At 45.6% G+C, this 19,116-nt stretch overlaps 1 protein-coding gene across 1 annotated transcript in view; it reads right to left on the minus strand.

Moving 5' to 3' along the window:
- MYO15A (myosin XVA) overlaps positions 1–19,116 on the minus strand; it is a 123,215-nt gene that overhangs the window by 78,817 nt on the left and 25,282 nt on the right. Inside the window, exons 10-17 of the mRNA XM_075319461.1 lie at positions 15,979–16,140; positions 12,621–12,734; positions 12,481–12,539; positions 12,233–12,356; positions 8,607–8,702; positions 6,581–6,712; positions 6,209–6,334; positions 103–180 (exon numbers count right to left, since the gene is read on the minus strand). Coding sequence (XP_075175576.1) covers positions 103–180; positions 6,209–6,334; positions 6,581–6,712; positions 8,607–8,702; positions 12,233–12,356; positions 12,481–12,539; positions 12,621–12,734; positions 15,979–16,140 — 891 coding nt within the window. The remainder of the gene's footprint in view (positions 1–102; positions 181–6,208; positions 6,335–6,580; positions 6,713–8,606; positions 8,703–12,232; positions 12,357–12,480; positions 12,540–12,620; positions 12,735–15,978; positions 16,141–19,116) is intronic.

A 19,116-nucleotide genomic window follows, 5' to 3' on the forward strand; every position in this document is an offset into this window, starting at 1 on the left:
TATTTTTTATCTAATTAATTTCCAATTCCGGCTTCATGCCTCTGATGTTTTACCCATCGGAGACAGTTCACATGATGATGACATTTATCAGAATATCCTTACCTTAATTTTACTGTTTACAAAAAGGTCCAGGACGTCCTGCCTCACTTGGTCGTAATTTTTATCCAAAAATTTGTGGACCTGAAGTTAGGAGACAAAGACATAATCCTTATCTATATATATAATTGCCTTATTCTGTCTGTCTGTCTGTCTGTCTGTCTATCTGTCTGTCTATCTGTCTGTCTGTCATGCTCCAAAATTGTGTCCTTACGGTGACACAAAGCTGATTGGCCGCTGGGCTCGCCATGGCCCCGCCCCCCCACACGGATTGGCCGCTCGCCCAGGCTGCGCCCCCACACGGATTGGCCAGCCGCTCGCCCAGGCTCCGCCCCCCCACAGATTGGCCTCTCGCCACGGCACCCTGCAGGCATTGGCAATTCGGCCACGCCCCGCCTCCCTCACGCACTGCACGCTAGCTCTGGCCCCGCCCCCTCCCTCCCCCCGCGCATTCCCCGAACTGACACGGCTGTCACGGAGGTGAGTACTGTACTCCCCCCACCCAACCCCCCCCCCCCCCACCCCGGCCCCCGCTCGCACGGGAGTGGTGTGGATACGTTGGTAACCATGCTCGCATGGTTACAAGCGCATCAAGGTCCTGCTGCGGCGGAAGATCCACACGCACACACATAACAGCACACACACAAACATACACACACATCAGATCACACTCACTCTCACACACACCTCACACACACCTCACATCGCATCCACACACTCACAGCATCCGGCGATATCGCTTGCTTCTCGGCCTCGATACTGTGCTGTTGTGACCTTCCAGGACCTGACGGAGGATCACATGGCCAGAGGCATGTGGTATCTCCGGATGTTTTGAGTGTGAGCGCGTATGTGCGATATCGTCAGTGTCTGTGTGTGTGAGTGTATGCGATCGGGTGTGTGTGAGTGTATGCGATCGGGTGTGTGTGAGTGTATGCGATCGGGTGTGTGTGAGTGGATGCGATCGGGTGTGTGTGAGTGGATGCGATCGGGGGTGTGTGAGTGGATGCGATCGGGTGTGTGTGAGTGGATGCGATCGGGTGTGTGTGAGTGGATGCGATCGGGTGTGTGTGAGTGGATGCGATCGGGTGTGTGTGAGTGGATGCGATCGGGTGTGTGTGAGTGGATGCGATCGGGTGTGTGTGAGTGGATGCGATCGGGTGTGTGTGAGTGGATGCGATCGGGTGTGTGAGTGTCGGCAGAGGAGCACGGCGTGCTGGAGGAGGCTGGGAGCAGAGAGGCTGATCATGGGGAAGGCTGGGAGGGGGAGGCTGATGCTGGGGGAGACTGGGAGGGGAAGGCTGATGCTGAAGGAGGCTGGGAGGGGGAGGCTGGGAGGAAGGAGGCTGGGAGGAGAGAGGCTGATCCTGGGGAAGGCTGGGAAGGGGAGGCTGATGCTGAGGGAGGCTGGAAGGAGAGAGGCTGATGCTGGGGGAGGCTGAAAGGAGAGAGGCTGAGGCTGGGAGGAGAGAGGCTGATGCTGGGGAAGGCTGATGCTGAGGGAGGCTGGGAGGGGAAAGCTGATGCTGGGGAAGGCTGGGAGGACGGAGGCTGGGAGGAGAGAGGCTGATCCTGGGGAAGGCTGGGAGAGGGAGGCTGATGCTGGGGGAGGCTGGAAGGAGAGAGGCTGATGCTGGGGGAGGCTGGAAGAAGAGAGGCTGATGCTGGGGGAGGCTGATGCTGGGGGAGGCTGGGAGGAGAGAGGCTGATGCTGGGGAAGGCTGGGAGGAGAGAGGCTGATGCTGGGGACAGAGAGGAGAGGCTGATGCTGGGAGGAGAGAGGCTGATGCTGGGATGAGAGAGGCTGATGCTGGTGGAGGCTGATGCTTGGGGAGGCTGATGCTGGGGGAGACTGGGAGCGGAAGGCTGATGCTGAGGGAGGCTGGGAGGGGGAGGCTGGGAGGAGAGAGGCTGATCCTTGGGAAGGCTGGGAAGGGGAGGCTGATGCTGAGGGAGGCTGGAAGGAGAGAGGCTGATGCTGGGGGAGGCTGGAAGGAGGGAGGCTGAGGCTGGGAGGAGAGAGGCTGATGCTGGGGAAGGCTGATGCTGAGGGAGGCTGGGAGGGGAAAGCTGATGCTGGGGAAGGCTGGGAGGACGGAGGCTGGGAGGAGAGAGGCTGATCCTGGGGAAGGCTGGGAGAGGGAGGCTGATGCTGGAGGAGGCTGGAAGGAGAGAGGCTGATGCTGGCGGAGGCTGATGCTGGGGGAGGCTGGAAGGAGAGAGGCTGATGCTGGTGGAGGCTGATGCTTGGGGAGGCTGGGAGAGGGAGGCTGATGCTGAGGGAGGCTGGGAGGAGCGAGGCTGGGAGAGGTAGGCTGAGAGAAGAGAGGCTGATGCTGGGGGAGGCTGATGCTGGGGGAGGCTGGGAGAGGGAGGCTGATGCTGGGGGAGGGTGGGAGGAGGGAGGCTGGGAGGAGAGAGGCTGATGCTGGGGAAGGCTGGGAGGAGAGAGGCTGATGCTGGGGACAGAGAGGAGAGGCTGATGCTGGGAGGAGAGAGGCTGATGCTAGGATGAGAGAGGCTGATGCTGGGAGGAGAGAGGCTGATGCTGGGAGGAGAGAGGCTGATGCTGGGGGCAGAGAAGCTGATGCTGGGGGCAGAGAGGCTGATGCTGGTGCAGCATGGGGGATGGAGCACGATGGGGGGTGCGCAGCATCGGGGATGGAGCATGATGGGGGGGTGCGCAGCATCGGGGATGGAGCACGATGGGGAGTGCGGAGTATGGCGGATGGAGCACGTTTGGGAGTGCGCAGCATGGCGGATGGAGCACGTTTGGGAGTGCGCAGCATGGCGGATGGAGCACGTTTGGGAGTGCGCAGCATGGGAGATGGAGCACGATGGGGGGTGCGCAGCATAGGGGATGGAGCACGATGGGGAGTGCGCTGCATGGGGGATGGAGCACGATGGGGAGTGCGCTGCATGGGGGATGGAGCGCGTTTGGGAGTGCGCACCTCCCCCCAACACACACACACACACACACGCGCGCGCACTGCACAACACACCACACACACACACTGGGAACCACAAACAACTGCCCTACACAGACACCCACACACACAGACAACGCTGCACACACACAACACCCAACACACAAACACCGCGGCACACACAAATATACGCACATACCGCACAACACACACATTGCACAAAACATACCTCCCCCCAAAACACACCACACACACACAAACCGCGCAACACACACACAACGCTACAGACACACAGCGCTCCACAAACAACGCAACACACGCAACACACATACAACACCGCTCTCACCCCCCGTCACACCCAGACAACACCCAGAACATGTACAGCCCCTACACAAACACTTGGTAACTACACACAACAACATCTATATATATATATATATATATATATATATATATAACAAAAATCATACATGAACTACACAATACGTAAATTCTAGAATACCCGATGCGTAGAATCGGGCCACCTTCTAGTATATCATAAAGATCCAGGGATAGCATTAATATGCCATAGAGCAATATCCAGGGATAGCATTCAGCAATGCAAATGTATCTAAGCCTATACTGTGTGACAGTTCATTAGTGTATATAAGCCTATTCTGTGTGATACTGCATCAGTGTATCTAATCCTATACTGTGTGATACTTCATACGTGTATATAAGCCTATAATGTGTGATACTACATCAGTGTATCCAATCCTATACTGTGTGATAGTTCATAAGTGTATATAAGCCTATACTGTGTGATACTGCATCAGTGTATCTAATCCTATACTGTGTGATACTGCATCAGTGTATCTAATCCTATACTGTGTGATACTACATCAGTGTATCTAATCCTATATTGTGTAATAGTTCATAAGTGTATCTAAGCCTATACTGTGTGATACTGCATCAGTGTATCTAAGCCTATACTATGTGATACTGCATCAGTGTATCTAATTCTGTACTGTGTGATAGTTCATACTGGATCAGTGTGTCTAAGCCTATAATGTGCGATGCTTCATCACTGTATTTAAGCGTATCATGTGTGACGGTATATCAGTGTATCTAAACCTACCATGTGTGATGCTGTATCAGTGTATCTAAGCTTAATTTTAATAGTATTTGATCCTATTCATGTCTGAAGTTGTCTCAGTGTATCTAATCCTATACTGTGTGATACTGCATCAGTGTATCTAAGCCTATACTGTGTGATACTGGATCAGTGTATCTAATCCTGTACTGTGTGATAGTTCATAAGTGTATCTAAGCCTATACTGTGTGATACTGCATCAGTGTATCCAAGCCTATACTGTGTGATACTACATCAGTGTATCCAAGCCTATACTGTGTGATACTGCATCAGTGTATCCAAGCCTATACTGTGTGTAACTGCATCAATGTATCTAAGCTTATCATGTATGATATTGCATCAGTGTATCTAAGCCTATAATGTGTGATAGTGAATCAGTATATCTAAGCCTATACTGTGTGATGCTGCATCAGGGTATCTAAGCCTATACTGTGCAATACTGGATCAGTGTGTCTAAGCCTATAATGTGCGATGCTTCATCACTGTATTTAAGCGTATCATGTGTGACGGTATATCAGTGTATCTAAACCTACCATGTGTGATGCTGTATCAGTGTATCTAAGCTTAATTTTAATAGTATTTGATCCTATTCATGTCTGGAGCTGTCTCAGTGTATCTAATCCTATACTGTGTGATACTGCATCAGTGTATCTAATCCTATACTGTGTGATACTACATCAGTGTATCTAATCCTATATTGTGTAATAGTTCATAAGTGTATCTAAGCCTATACTGTGTGATACTGCATCAGTGTATCTAATCCTGTACTGTGTGATAGTTCATAAGTGTATCTAAGCCTATACTGTGTGATACTACATCAGTGTATCCAAGCCTATACTGTGTGATACTGCATCAGTGTATCCAAGCCTATACTGTGTGATACTGCATCAGTGTATCCAAGCCTATACTGTGTGATACTACATCAGTGTATCCAAGCCTATACTGTGTGATACTGCATCAATGTATCTAAGCTTATTATGTATGATATTGCATCAGTGTATCTAAGCCTATAATGTGTGATAGTGAATTAGTATATCTAAGCCTATACTGTGTGATGCTGCATCAGGGTATCTAAGCCTATACTGTGCAATACTGGATCAGTGTGTCTAAGCCTATAATGTGCGATACTGCATCACTGTATTTAAGCCTATCATGTGTGACGGTATATCAGTGTATCTAAACCTACCATGTGTGATGCTGTATCAGTGTATCTAAGCTTAATTTTAATAGTTTTTGATCCTATTCATGTCTGGAGCTGTCTCAGTGTATCTAAGCTTAATGTTAATAGTTTTTGATTCCAAAGACATACAGATAGGGACTCTAGATTGTGAGCCCCAATGGGGACAGTGTTGCCAATGTATGTAAAGTGCTATGGAATTAATAGCGCTATATAAATGAATAAAATTATTATTATTATTATTATTATTCATGTCTGGAGCTGTCTCAGTGTATCTAAGCCTTCCATATCTAATATATCATAGTATCTGTGTCTATTATCTATGATACAGACTCTATGCATCTAAGCCTATCATATATGACGTTGTCCCAGAGTATCTAAGCCTATCACATGAATAACCTATCATGTATTATTCTGTATCCAGGTTTGACACTTTCTTTGTGCATCTCCACTAATCAAGCTGTCTCGCTGTATCTAAGCCTGTCACGTATCATACAGTCTCAGAGTATCTAAACCTGTAATATGGGACAGTGTCAGCTTATCATATTTCATACAGTCTCAATCTAAGCTTACAATGTATGGTACTGTCCCAGTGTATCTAAGCCTGTACCTTGTTAGTGTTTCTGCATCTATGATGTGTGATACCATTTTTGAGTATCTAAGCCTATCATGTCTGATACTGTCCTATATCAAGGTCTATAGTATTTGATACAGTCTTAGTGTATCTAAGCCCTTCATGTATATTACTGTCTCAGGGCTTCCAAATCTATCATGTGTGATACTTATTTTGTGTATCTAAGCTGTGTATCTAAAAAAACACAAAAAATGATCTTTCTATGATGAAATGGCCCCCATTGTGCAGGGATAAACGAGCCATACCTGGTAAGTAACCTTCCCTGCAAAGTGCTTGATCCCGAATTCAGGGAGCGGCATCTTGGGCTTGCAGTACAGCTCGTGGGTGCCGTGGTGGTAGTGGCACTTCTGGAGAAAGGTGTGATCTGTGGCCTAAAAGACAAAGGTGAGTGCTAGATATGGGTTTAGCTAAGTGGTACGTGGTGGCGCAGTGCGGGAGGGTCCTGCGATGGAGGGGCCACGTAGACCATTCTTTCCATTGCAGGTGATGGATCCCATTAAACAATCCATCCCAGCTATGGTTTCTTCATAGATCCCTTGTCTACTATTTACCTTTTATTGGTTCTATAAAAACTAGATAATCCTTTACCCTGGTAAAATGACATTACGCAGCGTTACCTGTGGGAATCCGCTCTGGTCATCCAAGATCCGAAGGATCCCGTACGGCTTCTGAGAAATGAGATCTATACAGGACTGGTTATCCACAAAGGAAATTTCCCTCCAGTCGATCTGCTCTCGGATGTATTCCTCCTGTAGGGGAAGCAGATGAATGCTGAAGTGTTACATAAACAATTGAGTATTTTCTATCTAATTCGTGGGGTACCCCTTTAAAAAAGTTTTTCATCACATTCTTGATTCTTGCATATGTCCTTTAAAAAATAATAAATAGCATGTACTCACTTATCAATCACTTATCAATCCTCTGCTGCTCCTCCGGGGTCCCCACCAGTCTCCTCCACCACTGATTAGCTACAGCAGTCACATGCTGACAGCAGCAGAATGGTAAACAGGTAGGACACACAGTCAGCGCTATGATGGAGCTGCGGGGGATTGACAGCTAAGTATGTGCTAGCATCTACTCACTTATCAATCCTCTGCTGCTCCTCCGGGACCCCACCAGTCTCCTCCACCACTGATTATCTACAGTGGTCACATGCTGACAGCAGTAGAATGGTAAACAGGTAGGACACACTGTCAGCGCTATCAAGGAGCTGCGGGGGATTGACAGCTAAGTATGTGCTAGGATCTACTCACTTATCGATCCTTCAGTGCTCTGGGGATCCCCACTAGTCTCCTCTACCACTGATTAGCTACAGCAGTAGAAGAATAAACAGGTAGGTCACACGGTCAGTGCTATGAAGGAGCTGCGAGGGATTGACAGCTAAGTATGTGCTAGCATCTGAATCCCCACCAGTCTCCTCTACCACTGATTAGCTACAGCAGTAGAAGAATAAACAGGTAGGACACACGGTCAGCGCTATGAAGGAGCTGTGGGGGATTGACAGCTAAGTATGTGCTAACATCTACTCACTTATCAATCCTTCAGTGCTCTGGGGACCCCCAACAGTCTCCTCTACCACTGATTAGCTACAGCAGTAGAAAAATAAACAGGTAGGACACACGGTCAGTGCTATGAAGGCGCTGCGGGGGATTGACAGCTAAGTATGTGCTAGCATCTACTCACTTATCAATCCTTCAGTGCTCCAGGGACCCCCACCAGTCTCCTCTACCACTGATTTGCTACAGCTGTCACATGCAAACAGCAGTAGAAGAATAAACAGGTAGCACACACCTATTTAGCTACAGCCATCATATACTCACAGCAGTAGAAGGGTAGACAGGTAGGACACACTGTCAGCACTATGAAGGAGCTGCGGGGGATTGACAGCTAAGTATGTGCTAGCATCTACTCACTTATCAATCCTTCAGTTCTCTAGGGACCCCCCACCAGTCTTCTCTCCCACTGTGTAGCTACAGCCATCATATTCTCACAGCAATAGAAGGGTAGACAGGTAAAACACACTGTCAGCACTATGATGGAGCTGCGGGGGATTGACAGCTAATTATGTGCTAGCATTTACTCACTTATAAATCCTTCAGTCCTCTGGGGATCCTCACAAGTCTCCTCTACCACTGATTAGCTACAGCAGTCACATGCTGACAGCAGTAGAAGGGTAGACAGGTAGGACACACTGTCAGTGTTATGAAAGAGCTGCAGGGGATTGACAGCTAAGTACTGTATGTGCAAGCATCTATTCACTTATCAATCCTTCAGTGCTTTCGGGATCCCCACCAGTCTCCTCTCCCACTGATTAGCTACAGCAGTCACATAATGACAGCAGTAGAAGGGTAGACAGGTAGGACACACTGTCAGTGTCATGAAAGAGCTGCAGGGGATTGACAGCTAAGTACTGTATGTATCAATCCTTCAGTGCTTCGGGGATCCCCACCAGTCTCCTGTCCTGCTGATTAGCTACAACAGTCATATGCTAACAGAAGTAGAAGAGTAGACAGGTAGGACACATAGTCAGCGCTATGACAGCTAAGTATGTGCTATTTATTTTTATAGCATACCCAGGCCATATGTAGAGTACAGAATTAGTGTGGAACACCTTTAAATGTGAACCTCTGATCTGCCACTCACCTGCTCCTCTTTGAACACGATTTTATTGAAGAAGTACTGTAGATATTCGTTCGCGTAGTTGATGCACATTTGTTCGAAGCTGTTAAAGTTCAGATCCTGTGGATTAAAGGACGCGGTCATTATAGGAGGCGGCACACATGACTGGAACGATAATGACGCCTGATGGTTTCTTTTTGCAAGCAAAGTCATAATGGTCCTTCTATATAGAGGTGCAGCAGAAGAGAAACAGTATGATACCTCCCCTCTGGATGTCTGCAGTGTTCACAAGTCTGTATGCGCTCTCCATGGTGCTACAACCGAGATAGGTACGGATCCGGATGTATTTTGGGTACTTATACTTGTCAATTTGGATCACGGTGTAGTGTTGGCGTCCTTACAGGGACACCATGGGGAGATAAGGTATGCACACCAGTGACTATGGAAGGGGAATACATGGAATAGCAGAAACTGCTGTGTGAATACTGACATGAAAAATTCAATAGCTATTTGTAAGAATGAAATGTGAAAAATGGAACCTGCATTACTGCCATGAATATATGAATAAAGAGAAATTTAGCTACTGAATTGATCAATGCAGAAGAGCCCCAACACTACGCCAAAGTATTTCTCTACGTTGGGGTCCCTAGCTTGTGTGTGTCCTCTCATGCAGTTAAAAAACTTACCGTGTATGGGACGCTGAGACCCAGGCTATATATGCGTATAATGTGGATTGGCAATAGGTGTGTATGGGGAGGGTTCACAAACGAAAAACTACTAACATTAAGGAATAACGTTTGGAACTCCATTCTATGTCTGAACTGGGTGCAAAAAACCTAAAAAACATCACTATGGGGAGATAAGGTATGCACACCAGTGACTATGGAAGGGGAATACATGGAATAGCAATTCAGTAGCTAAATTTCTCTTTATTCATATATTCATGGCAGTAATGCAGGTTCCATTTTTCACATTTCATTCTTACAAATAGCTATTGAATTTTTCATGTCAGTATTCACACAGCAGCCTGGGTCTCAGCGTCCCATACACGGTAAGTTTTTTAACTGCATGAGAGGACACACACAAGCTAGGGACCCCAACGTAGAGAAATACTTTGGCGTAGTGTTGGGGCTCTTCTGCATTGATCAATTCAGTAGCTAAATTTCTCTTTATTCATATATTCATGGCAGTAGTGCAGGTTCCATTTTTCACATTTCATTCTTACAAATAGCTATTGAATTTTTCATGTCAGTATTCACACAGCAGTTTCTGCTATTCCATGTATTCCCCTTCCATAGTCACTGGTGTGCATACCTTATCTCCCCATAGTGATGTTTTTTAGGTTTTTTGCACCCAGTTCAGACATAGAATGGAGTTCCAAACGTTATTCCTTAATCTTACAGGGACACCGACTTACTCACCACCGCTGCCGGGTTGCGTCCACCCCACGGCTTCCCATGTGCTTGTCTGCCTCCCTCTCGTTCGGGGCCTGTGCATGCCGCCCAGGTCTCTGAGAAGTGTGCTTAGGGCATGCGCACGCACGTGCACTCGGCCTATGGCTGAGTAGCACTATGTATTTAAGGCACCCTCCCATTAGGGGAGGTGCCTGCACAACGACTTTAGTTAGTATTATAGTCTTCTGCTAGCTAGTTGTCAAGTTCCTGAGCTCCTGTCCCATTATCCCTGTGTCCGTCACCCTGTGCATGCCTTCCCTTACCTATCTGTCCCTGCTGTGCCCACCATATTTGTCTGTACCCACCTGACTGTACCTGCCGATACCTGTTCCCTTACCTGAGTCCGTCACCTGTCCTGGAGGTCAGCTGCCACAGTCCCGGTCACTACCCTGGGAGTGAAACACCAATGGTGTGAACATGGTGCAAGACTCAAAAATCATAACTATACAATAGGATAAAGAGTTGCACACAAGCCACAATGTATATGGGAATGATGAAAAGCAAAACTCTTTATCCTATTGTATAGTTATGTTTTTGAGTCTTGCACCTTGTTCACACCATGGTGTTCCAGACGTACATTCTTTAATTAGTATGCACTTTTTGTCTGAGAGCCCTTCCCCACCCACAGCCATTTGTTTCACTTCACATATATAGCTTGGTCCTTTGCTTCCCATACAGAGCACGTTTTTTAACTGCAGGTGAGGTTACACATAGGTTAGGGACCCCAAAAATAGAGATTACCTTGGCGTTGGTTATGAGGCCCTTTTGCATTGATCAATACAATGGCTAAACATCCCTCATTCCTATTATTCATAGCAGTTATGCATGTTCCATTTTTCATGTTTTTTCACTTTTTCAGATAGTTCATTGTATTTTTCAGTCTAGTTTTCCCATAGCAGTTTTTCTTTTTATCATTCCCATATACATTGTGACTGGTGGGCAACTCTTTATCCTATTCAATACCCTGGGAGTGGTACCTGGTGTCCGCTTCGTGGTGGGCATTTAGTTAAGCCACTAAAGGGTAAGTCCGGGTCCCCCCAATGGTCCAATGGGTCCACTAATTGATGCTAAAAGGTTTCTTTTTGCATGGCGCTGGGATGCCCCCACATTAGGGTTCATGTATGGAAGCAGTGTGGCTGGAAATGGGGAAAGAAAATTTCAACAGTGTGTAGGAAAATGCAGATCTCACCTGGGGAACTGCTCCATTGTCAACATTCCTAATGATTCCCAATATTCTGTATGTGCATGCTCACTTTACTGGAGTGTGCATGTGTTCGTAGAAGAAAGATAGTAGTTGTCACGCTCCCCGGGTCCCGACGTCGTTTCTCACTCACCGCTCCTGTCCCCGGGTCCCCTGCCTCCAGCCACACGTCCTCGCCGGCACCGCTCCCTGCTCTGGCCTCCGGCACCCGGGCATCACGCATGTGCATTAGGGCGCGCGCGCGGTCACTGACTTCCTCTTAAAGGCCCTGCACTCCCTAACAGGATATTGCATCAGTCAGGGTCAGGTATATTAGGAGCTCCCTGCCTGGAGGGCGTCGCCTGTTCGTCAAGTTCTGCAAGCTAGAAGTCCAGGTCCCCATGTGCCTTGCCTGTGCTAACTCTGTCTCTTTCGTAGAGTCTGCTCTGCCTCCGTAACCGGCTCCTGAATCCGGGTTTGCCTAGAGGTCCTCCGGTGTTCGTCAGCGGGGAATCCCACCACCGTTACGTCTACCTGTGCCTGTCTGTGATCCCCGGCTTCACCCGGCTGCCTCCCCGTCACATCCAGCTAACCCGGATCCCGTCTGAGCTTCCTAACCAGCACCCGTACCGGACTCCCGTAATTGTCTCCAAGAACTCTGTGGCTCTAAAGACTCCGTTCTACCTGTTCCCTGAGGGACGCTATCCCGGTCCCGCTAGTACTCCGGCTACCGTGTACCTAGGCCCTCTGGTGGGGTGACCGGACAGTCCCTGTATAGGGGTTAGCTCCAGGTTGCCTCACTGGGGGAGTCTGGTGCACGGCCCAGAGGATCCACCATCACCCGGACCTAACAGTAGTGATCTGCAGCATGCACAATCCTTTTTTCCTAGTAAATATAGACCAAATGTGCACAGGTCGAACAACTCATATACCTAAGATATTGCAAAAATATGTACGTCCCCCTAAGACAGGACGATGGCAGTCATGTGCAGAGCAAATCTGTGTAATTCCATTACCTCAAAGCCATAAATATCCAGTATGGCAATGGACAGGGCGTCCTGTTTGGGGTAGACCAGCTTGTTAATTCGATCTGTCAGCCAGCTGAAGAGCAGGGAGTATAAAATCTTGGCAATTGCATCTCTGTAATAAATAATAACAGGTATCTGACCAATGTCCACAATATCCCCCCGTCCTGTCACCCTCCATGGCACCGTGTCATAACAGGGGGCTCTCATTGACAGCCTGGCCGAAAATGTCTGCCCACCTGGCATCAACAGCACTGTCCACCGTGAGGGGGGTGAAGATCTTCTCTCTCATGGTTTCCTGCAAAAACCAAGAACATGGTGGGTTGGATGTGTCTCCCTTTCTCAGGATTTATCCCGATGGTCTGCAGGTAACACTCACAGTCACTTTGTATGTGATGGCTTTCTGGAGACCCTCGTGGGATATCTGTAGTAGTTCGGACACCACTCGTATCTCGCTCGCGCTCACCACTGAAGCCACCTCCTGGGATTCGGTCTGGAAGAAGGCAGCTTGATGTCAGCACTGGACAGCTCTGCGGCAGCCATGATACTCGGTATTCACACCACCGTATATAGCGGAGAAGCAACTCCATGTAGATTAGTACTAGTGAATGGGTTTCATCCTTGTTAGGCTATGTTCACACTTTGATTTTTTGCTTCAGGCAACCTGATCTCTTGGCCGTAAAAAAAGTTGCAGTCAAAACGCAGGTTTTCCTGACTTTTTTTGCTGCGTTTTTTTCAGGATCCTAAAATCAGCTTTGCTTCCACCTCGCAAGCATGAACAATACAAAGTGTTAGGCCACCAATGCAAGATGTATGTGAAACCATAAAACATTTTTGCAACTAGATGAAGTTGTTTAGGGGATCTATGTATGAAGCGTAGCCATAAACTCAGATTGTATCAGTTCATGAAAGACAGCAGGTGAGAGTTGAAATGGTAGGGCATTGTTTACACTCACACATTGATAGGGCATTGTTTATGCTCACACATTGATAGGGCATTGTTTACACTCACACATTGATAGGGCATTGTTTATGCTCACACATTGATAGGGCATTGTTTACGCTCACACATTGATAGGGCATTGTTTACACTCACACATTGATAGGGCATTGTTTATGCTCACACATTGATAGGGCATTGTTTATGCTCACACATTGATAGGGCATTGTTTACTTTTACACATTGGCATGAAATTGTTTACTTTCCCACATTGTTAGGGCATGGTTTACTCTCACACATTGGTAGGGCATGGTTTACTCTCACACATTGGTAGGGCATGTTTTACTCTCACACATTGGTAGGGCATTGTTTACTCTCACACCTAGGTAGCGCAGTGTTAATGCTCACACATTGGTAGGGCATTGTTTACTCTCACACATTGATAGAGAATTATTTAGGCTGCTTTCACACTACGTTTTTTTAACATGCATCATGAACGTTTTTTTTGCTGTAAAAGTGGATCCTGTTTTCACAAAGAAAAACGCATGCAAAGGCATGTGTTATTTTGCAGGATCCTGTCACTTGAGGTTAATGAGCGGGCATTGGAGTCATGTGATCGGGAGTGAGGGGAACTGAACGTGATAGACTGGGAGCCGGCATCTGACAGCTGCGGACGCTGGTAACCAAGGTAAACATCGGGTAACTAAGCGAAGTGCTTTGCTTGGATACCCGATATTTACCTTGGTTACGAGCATCCGCAGCTGCTAGGAGCCGGACTGCCTGCTCCCTGCACACGTAACCAAGGTAAACATCGGGTAACTAAGCTGCTTGGTTACCCAATATTTACCTTGGTTACGAGCGTCCGCCGCTTTCAGGCGGGGAGAGAGTGAGAGGAGAGAGAGGGAGGGGGAGAGAGAGACTGATCACGCCAGGCTGGCTTCTGGGCATGCTCAGTAGAGCAAGCAGGATCCTGTCTATCAGCATGCCAGCGTTCACATACGTTTGCGTGCGGTATAGTAAGGATCCAGTGAAAAACGCTACAAGTAGCGTTTTTGAAAAAAGTTAAAAAACTGCAAGTCGATGGATCCTCACTATAACGCACGCAAACACATGTGAACACATGTTGACGCGAGTCCATTGCAAATGCATTGAAATGAAAACGCATTTGCACTGGATCCGTTTTTGCGTTAAAAAAACGTTCATGACGCATGTTAAAAAAACGTAGTGTGAAAGCAGCCTTGCACTTACACATTGGTAAGGCATTGTTTACTTTCACATATTGGTAGATCATCATTCACTCTCACACATTGGTAGGACATTGTTTATGCTCACACTTTAGTAGAGCATTGTTTACTCTCACACTTTAGTAAAGCATTGTTTACGCTCACACATTAGTAGAGCATTGTTTACTCTCACACTTTAGTAAAGCATTGTTTACTCTCACACATTAGTAGAGCATTGTTTACTCTCACACATTAGTAGAGCATTGTTTACTCTCACACATTGGTAAGGCATTGTTTAGTCTCACATATTGGTAGGGCATTGTTTACCCTCACACATTGGTAAGGAATTGTTTAGTCTCCCATATTGGTAGGGCATTGTTTAGTCTCACATATTGGTAGGGAATTGTTTACTCTCACACATTAGTAGAGCATTGTTTACTCTCACACATTAGTAGGACATTGGTTACTTTCCCACATTGGTAGGGCATTGTTTAACCTCACACATTGGTAAGGCATTGTTTAGTCTCACATATTGGTAGGGCATTGTTTAGTCTCACATATTGGTAGGGAATTGTTTACTCTCACACATTAGTAGAGCATTGTTTACTCTCACACATTAGTAGGGCATTGGTTACTTTCCCACATTGGTAGGGCATTGTTTACCCTCACACATTGGTAAGGCATTGTTTAGTCTCACATATTGGTAGGGCATTGTTTACTCTCACACATTGGTAGGGCATTGTTTACTCTCACACATTAGTAGAGCATTGTTTACTCTCACACATTAGTAGGGCATTGGTTACTTTCTCACATTGGTAGGGCATTGTTTACCCTCACACATTGGTAAGGCATTGTTTAGTCTCACATATTGGTAGGGCATTGTTTACTCTCACACATTGGTAGGGCATTGTTTACTCTCACACATTGGTAAGGCATTGTTTAGTCTACTTACTCATTTAATTATCACTTATTTAAACTGTACAGAGTCAAGTGAAACATCCATGGTCATGTGAGAATACCAAGACATTATGGTTTATACTTGAGAAAATCGCAAAAATAAATGTGCTTTACATCCTGCTTTACCTGTGTTTTTTTTCCACCAAAAACTGATAGCAGTATTTTTGCTGTGTTTTTGCTCTTACTCATTGCTTTCTATGGGTGAAAAAAATGCTGCAAAAACACTGAAAGAACTGACATGCTGCAGTTTTAACAGAAGCAGCAGTTTTCCAAATCAGTCAGGAAAACCAAACAAGTGTGTACATGAGATTTCTGAGACCTCGTAGCTTTTGCTGGTACTATAAAAAGAACTTTAAACATGCATAATAAAATATGCAGCAAAACCGCAATGTGTGAACATACCCTTAGCCCATCTGCGCCACACAGGGTCACCTCTTCAGATGCAATTTCGGAACGGAAAAGTAACAGGTTAGCTACACTTAAGGAGACTAATCCAAAGCTAGACAAATCTGACACCTGGGACGTAGCCACCACTGTACGGCGCCCATAGCACAACTCCAAGGGTGGATTGTAAAGCCCCGGAAATACAAACATTCACATTTTTTTTTTCTTTTTACCTCATATTTCTCAAAATAGACATTCCCCAAGTGCAGGATAGAGGCGAGGATTCGAAAGATGCTGTCCTGATCCTCTGTGGTGAAGCTGAGAGATTCCATGGCATTCAGGAGTCTTCGAAAATCCTCGGCGTCACTTTTAGAGGGGATCTCACAGTTACCTCCCTAAAATATGGAGACAGTCAACAATTGGCATATCTAACCGCACACAGGCATGTGAATGTTCTCCTAGAGTCCTATATGATCAAATCCTTACTCTTTACCATAGGGGGCAATATTGTACAGATAATATTGTCCATATAGTCACTTTACAAGTTTACCCCTTTGCTTATTTGATTGTAATGTTTTATGCCGTCGGTTTTCTAATTATTTCTTTTTATAGTTGGGCTGATGCTCTTACTGTAGAGAACCCTTTCCGAAAAATAAGAAGGGTCACCATATACCTGATAGAGTATAATTGCATGCAGTGAAGAGAGCACAAACGCAATGTGGATATAGTATTGTGAAGGTAGCCTGGGCTATAGGTTGTTTGTTCAAACATAATAAGATTATCTGTGTATGTAAATAATCAAAATATAGATGTTATTGCATAATTATCTGTGTGTCTATATGACAATCACACAAACACCATAATATGATTCTAAGCTGTATGGTCAAGAAAGAGTTAACCAAGGACGAGTGAACAGATGTATAAACAATGAACAGTGAAGCCCTTCTTATTGAAAGTCTTATCAGTGATTTCACACAAAGAAGGAATGTGTTAACTAGATAATCAAGCCAGAATGAATAATGAACAGAGAGGTATTTCATAAAATACTGAGAGAATTTTATAATTATAATTTTCTCACAGCTGAAATAAGGGATGTAATTTGTGGGATGATCACTCCCTGTTCTTGCTTCAAGGTCGAAGTCGAATATTGTATGGTATAATCACAAGTCTTTTTACTACATGAGTCAGTTGCCTATACTGGCTCAAACAGTGAACACGTCTCGTTGTGATCATTGTCTGATTCATTAATATCTGTACAGATAGCTAATTTGGCCCGTACCTCTGGATTTGCCCTGAATAAAGACTCCATTAGCAGTCTTACCTAAATTTCTCCCTTGACAGTATGATGTTAAAAAAGGGGGGAAATATTAGTTGTATTTAAAGGGGTTGTCCAGGATTCTGATACTGATTGTCTATCGTTACTCACCTATCCTGGTTCCAGTAGCGAGCCAATCCAGCCACTGCTGGCTAGTCCTGTCTTCCGAAATGGTAACTCAACACACTCCAATAACATCATTTGTCTGGTCCGAGTCATTTATATCTGGCTTAGGTGGTAGGATTGCCTGAGTATGCTGGTAGTGGACATCCTGCTGCCACATTACTGCACTATTCCTTTACTCAGTGCTGTTATTTGGTGTCTCGAATATTATTTTGTACCAGTTCTCTTACATCAAATATCATTGTGCCAACTCTGCTACATTAGCCAGTGCTTTGACAACTCTGCTACATCACTAATTGCTGTTCCAGCTCTTATAATTCAGTCATCACTGATTTAGCTTTGCTGCATCAGTCATTGCTTTACCATCTGTTACTTCAGTCACTGTTTTCAGCTTTACTACATCATTCATTGCTGTACATTCTCTTCAACTTCATTTATTGCTGTTTCAACTCTGCTACATCAGTCACTGATGTTCCAGCTCTAGCAATGCTGTATCATTAATTGCTGTTTAAGCTCTGCTACATCAGTCACTAATGTTCCAGCTCTAGCTATGCTGCATCATTAATTGTTGTTTAAGCTCTGCTACATCAGACACTAATGTTCTAGCTCTAGCTATGCTGCATCATTAATTGCTGTTTATGCTCTGCTACATCAGTCACTGATGTTCCAGCTCTAGCTATGCTGCATCATTAATTGTTGTTTAAACTCTGCTACATCAGTCACTAATGTTCCAGCTCTAGCTATGCTGCATCATTAATTGTTGTTTAAGCTCTGCTACATCAGTCACTAATGTTCCAGCTCTAGCTATGTTGCATCATTCATCATTAATTGCTGTTTATGCTCTGCTACATCAGTCATTAATGTTCCAGCTCTAGCTATGCTGCATCATTAATTGTTGTTTAAGCTCTGCTACATCAGTCACTAATGTTCCAGCTCTAGCTATGCTGCATCATTAATTGTTGTTTAAGCTCTGCTACATCAGTCACTAATGTTCCAGCTCTAGCTATGCTGCATCATTACTTGTTGTTTAAGCTCTGCTACATCAGTTACTAATGTTCCAGCTCTAGCTATGCTGCATCATTAATTGCTGTTTATGCTCTGCTACATCAGTCACTGATGTTTCAGATCTAGCAATGCTGTATCATTAATTGTTGTTTAAGCTCTGCTACATCAGTCACTAATGTTCCAGCTTTAGCTATGTTGCATCATTCATCATTAATTGCTGTTTATGCTCTGCTACATCAGTCATTAATGTTCCAGCTCTAGCTATGCTGCATCATTAATTGTTGTTTAAGCTCTGCTACATCAGTCACTAATGTTCCAGCTCTAGCTATGCTGCATCATTAATTGTTGTTTAAGCTCTGCTACATCAGTCACTAATGTTCCAGCTCTAGCTATGCTGCATCATTACTTGTTGTTTAAGCTCTGCTACATCAGTTACTAATGTTCCAGCTCTAGCTATGCTGCATCATTAATTGCTGTTTATGCTCTGCTACATCAGTCACTGATGTTTCAGATCTAGCAATGCTGTATCATTAATTGTTGTTTAAGCTCTGCTACATCAGTCACTAATGTTCCAGCTTTAGCTCTGGTACATCATTAGTTGCTGTTTAAGCTCTGCTATATTAGTCACTGCTATTTTATCTCTTCTACATCAGTCATTGCTGATTCAGCTCTGCGACAAGTTATTTCTGTTGCATCTCTGCTATTTCAGTCATTGATGTTCCTGTTCTGATACATTAGTCCTTGCTGTTCCAGCTCTGCTACATCAATCCTCGCTGTTGCAGCTCTGCTGCATCAGTCTTCACTGTTCCAGCTCTGCTATATCAGTCCTTGCTGATCCAGCTCTACTGCATCAGTCTTCACTGTTCCAGCTCTGCTATTTCAGCCCTCACTAATCCAGTTATTCTACATCAGTCTTTACTGTTCCAGC

The sequence above is a fragment of the Anomaloglossus baeobatrachus genome, chromosome 7, assembly GCF_048569485.1.
Source record: "Anomaloglossus baeobatrachus isolate aAnoBae1 chromosome 7, aAnoBae1.hap1, whole genome shotgun sequence".
Classification (NCBI taxonomy): Eukaryota; Metazoa; Chordata; class Amphibia; order Anura; family Aromobatidae; genus Anomaloglossus; species Anomaloglossus baeobatrachus.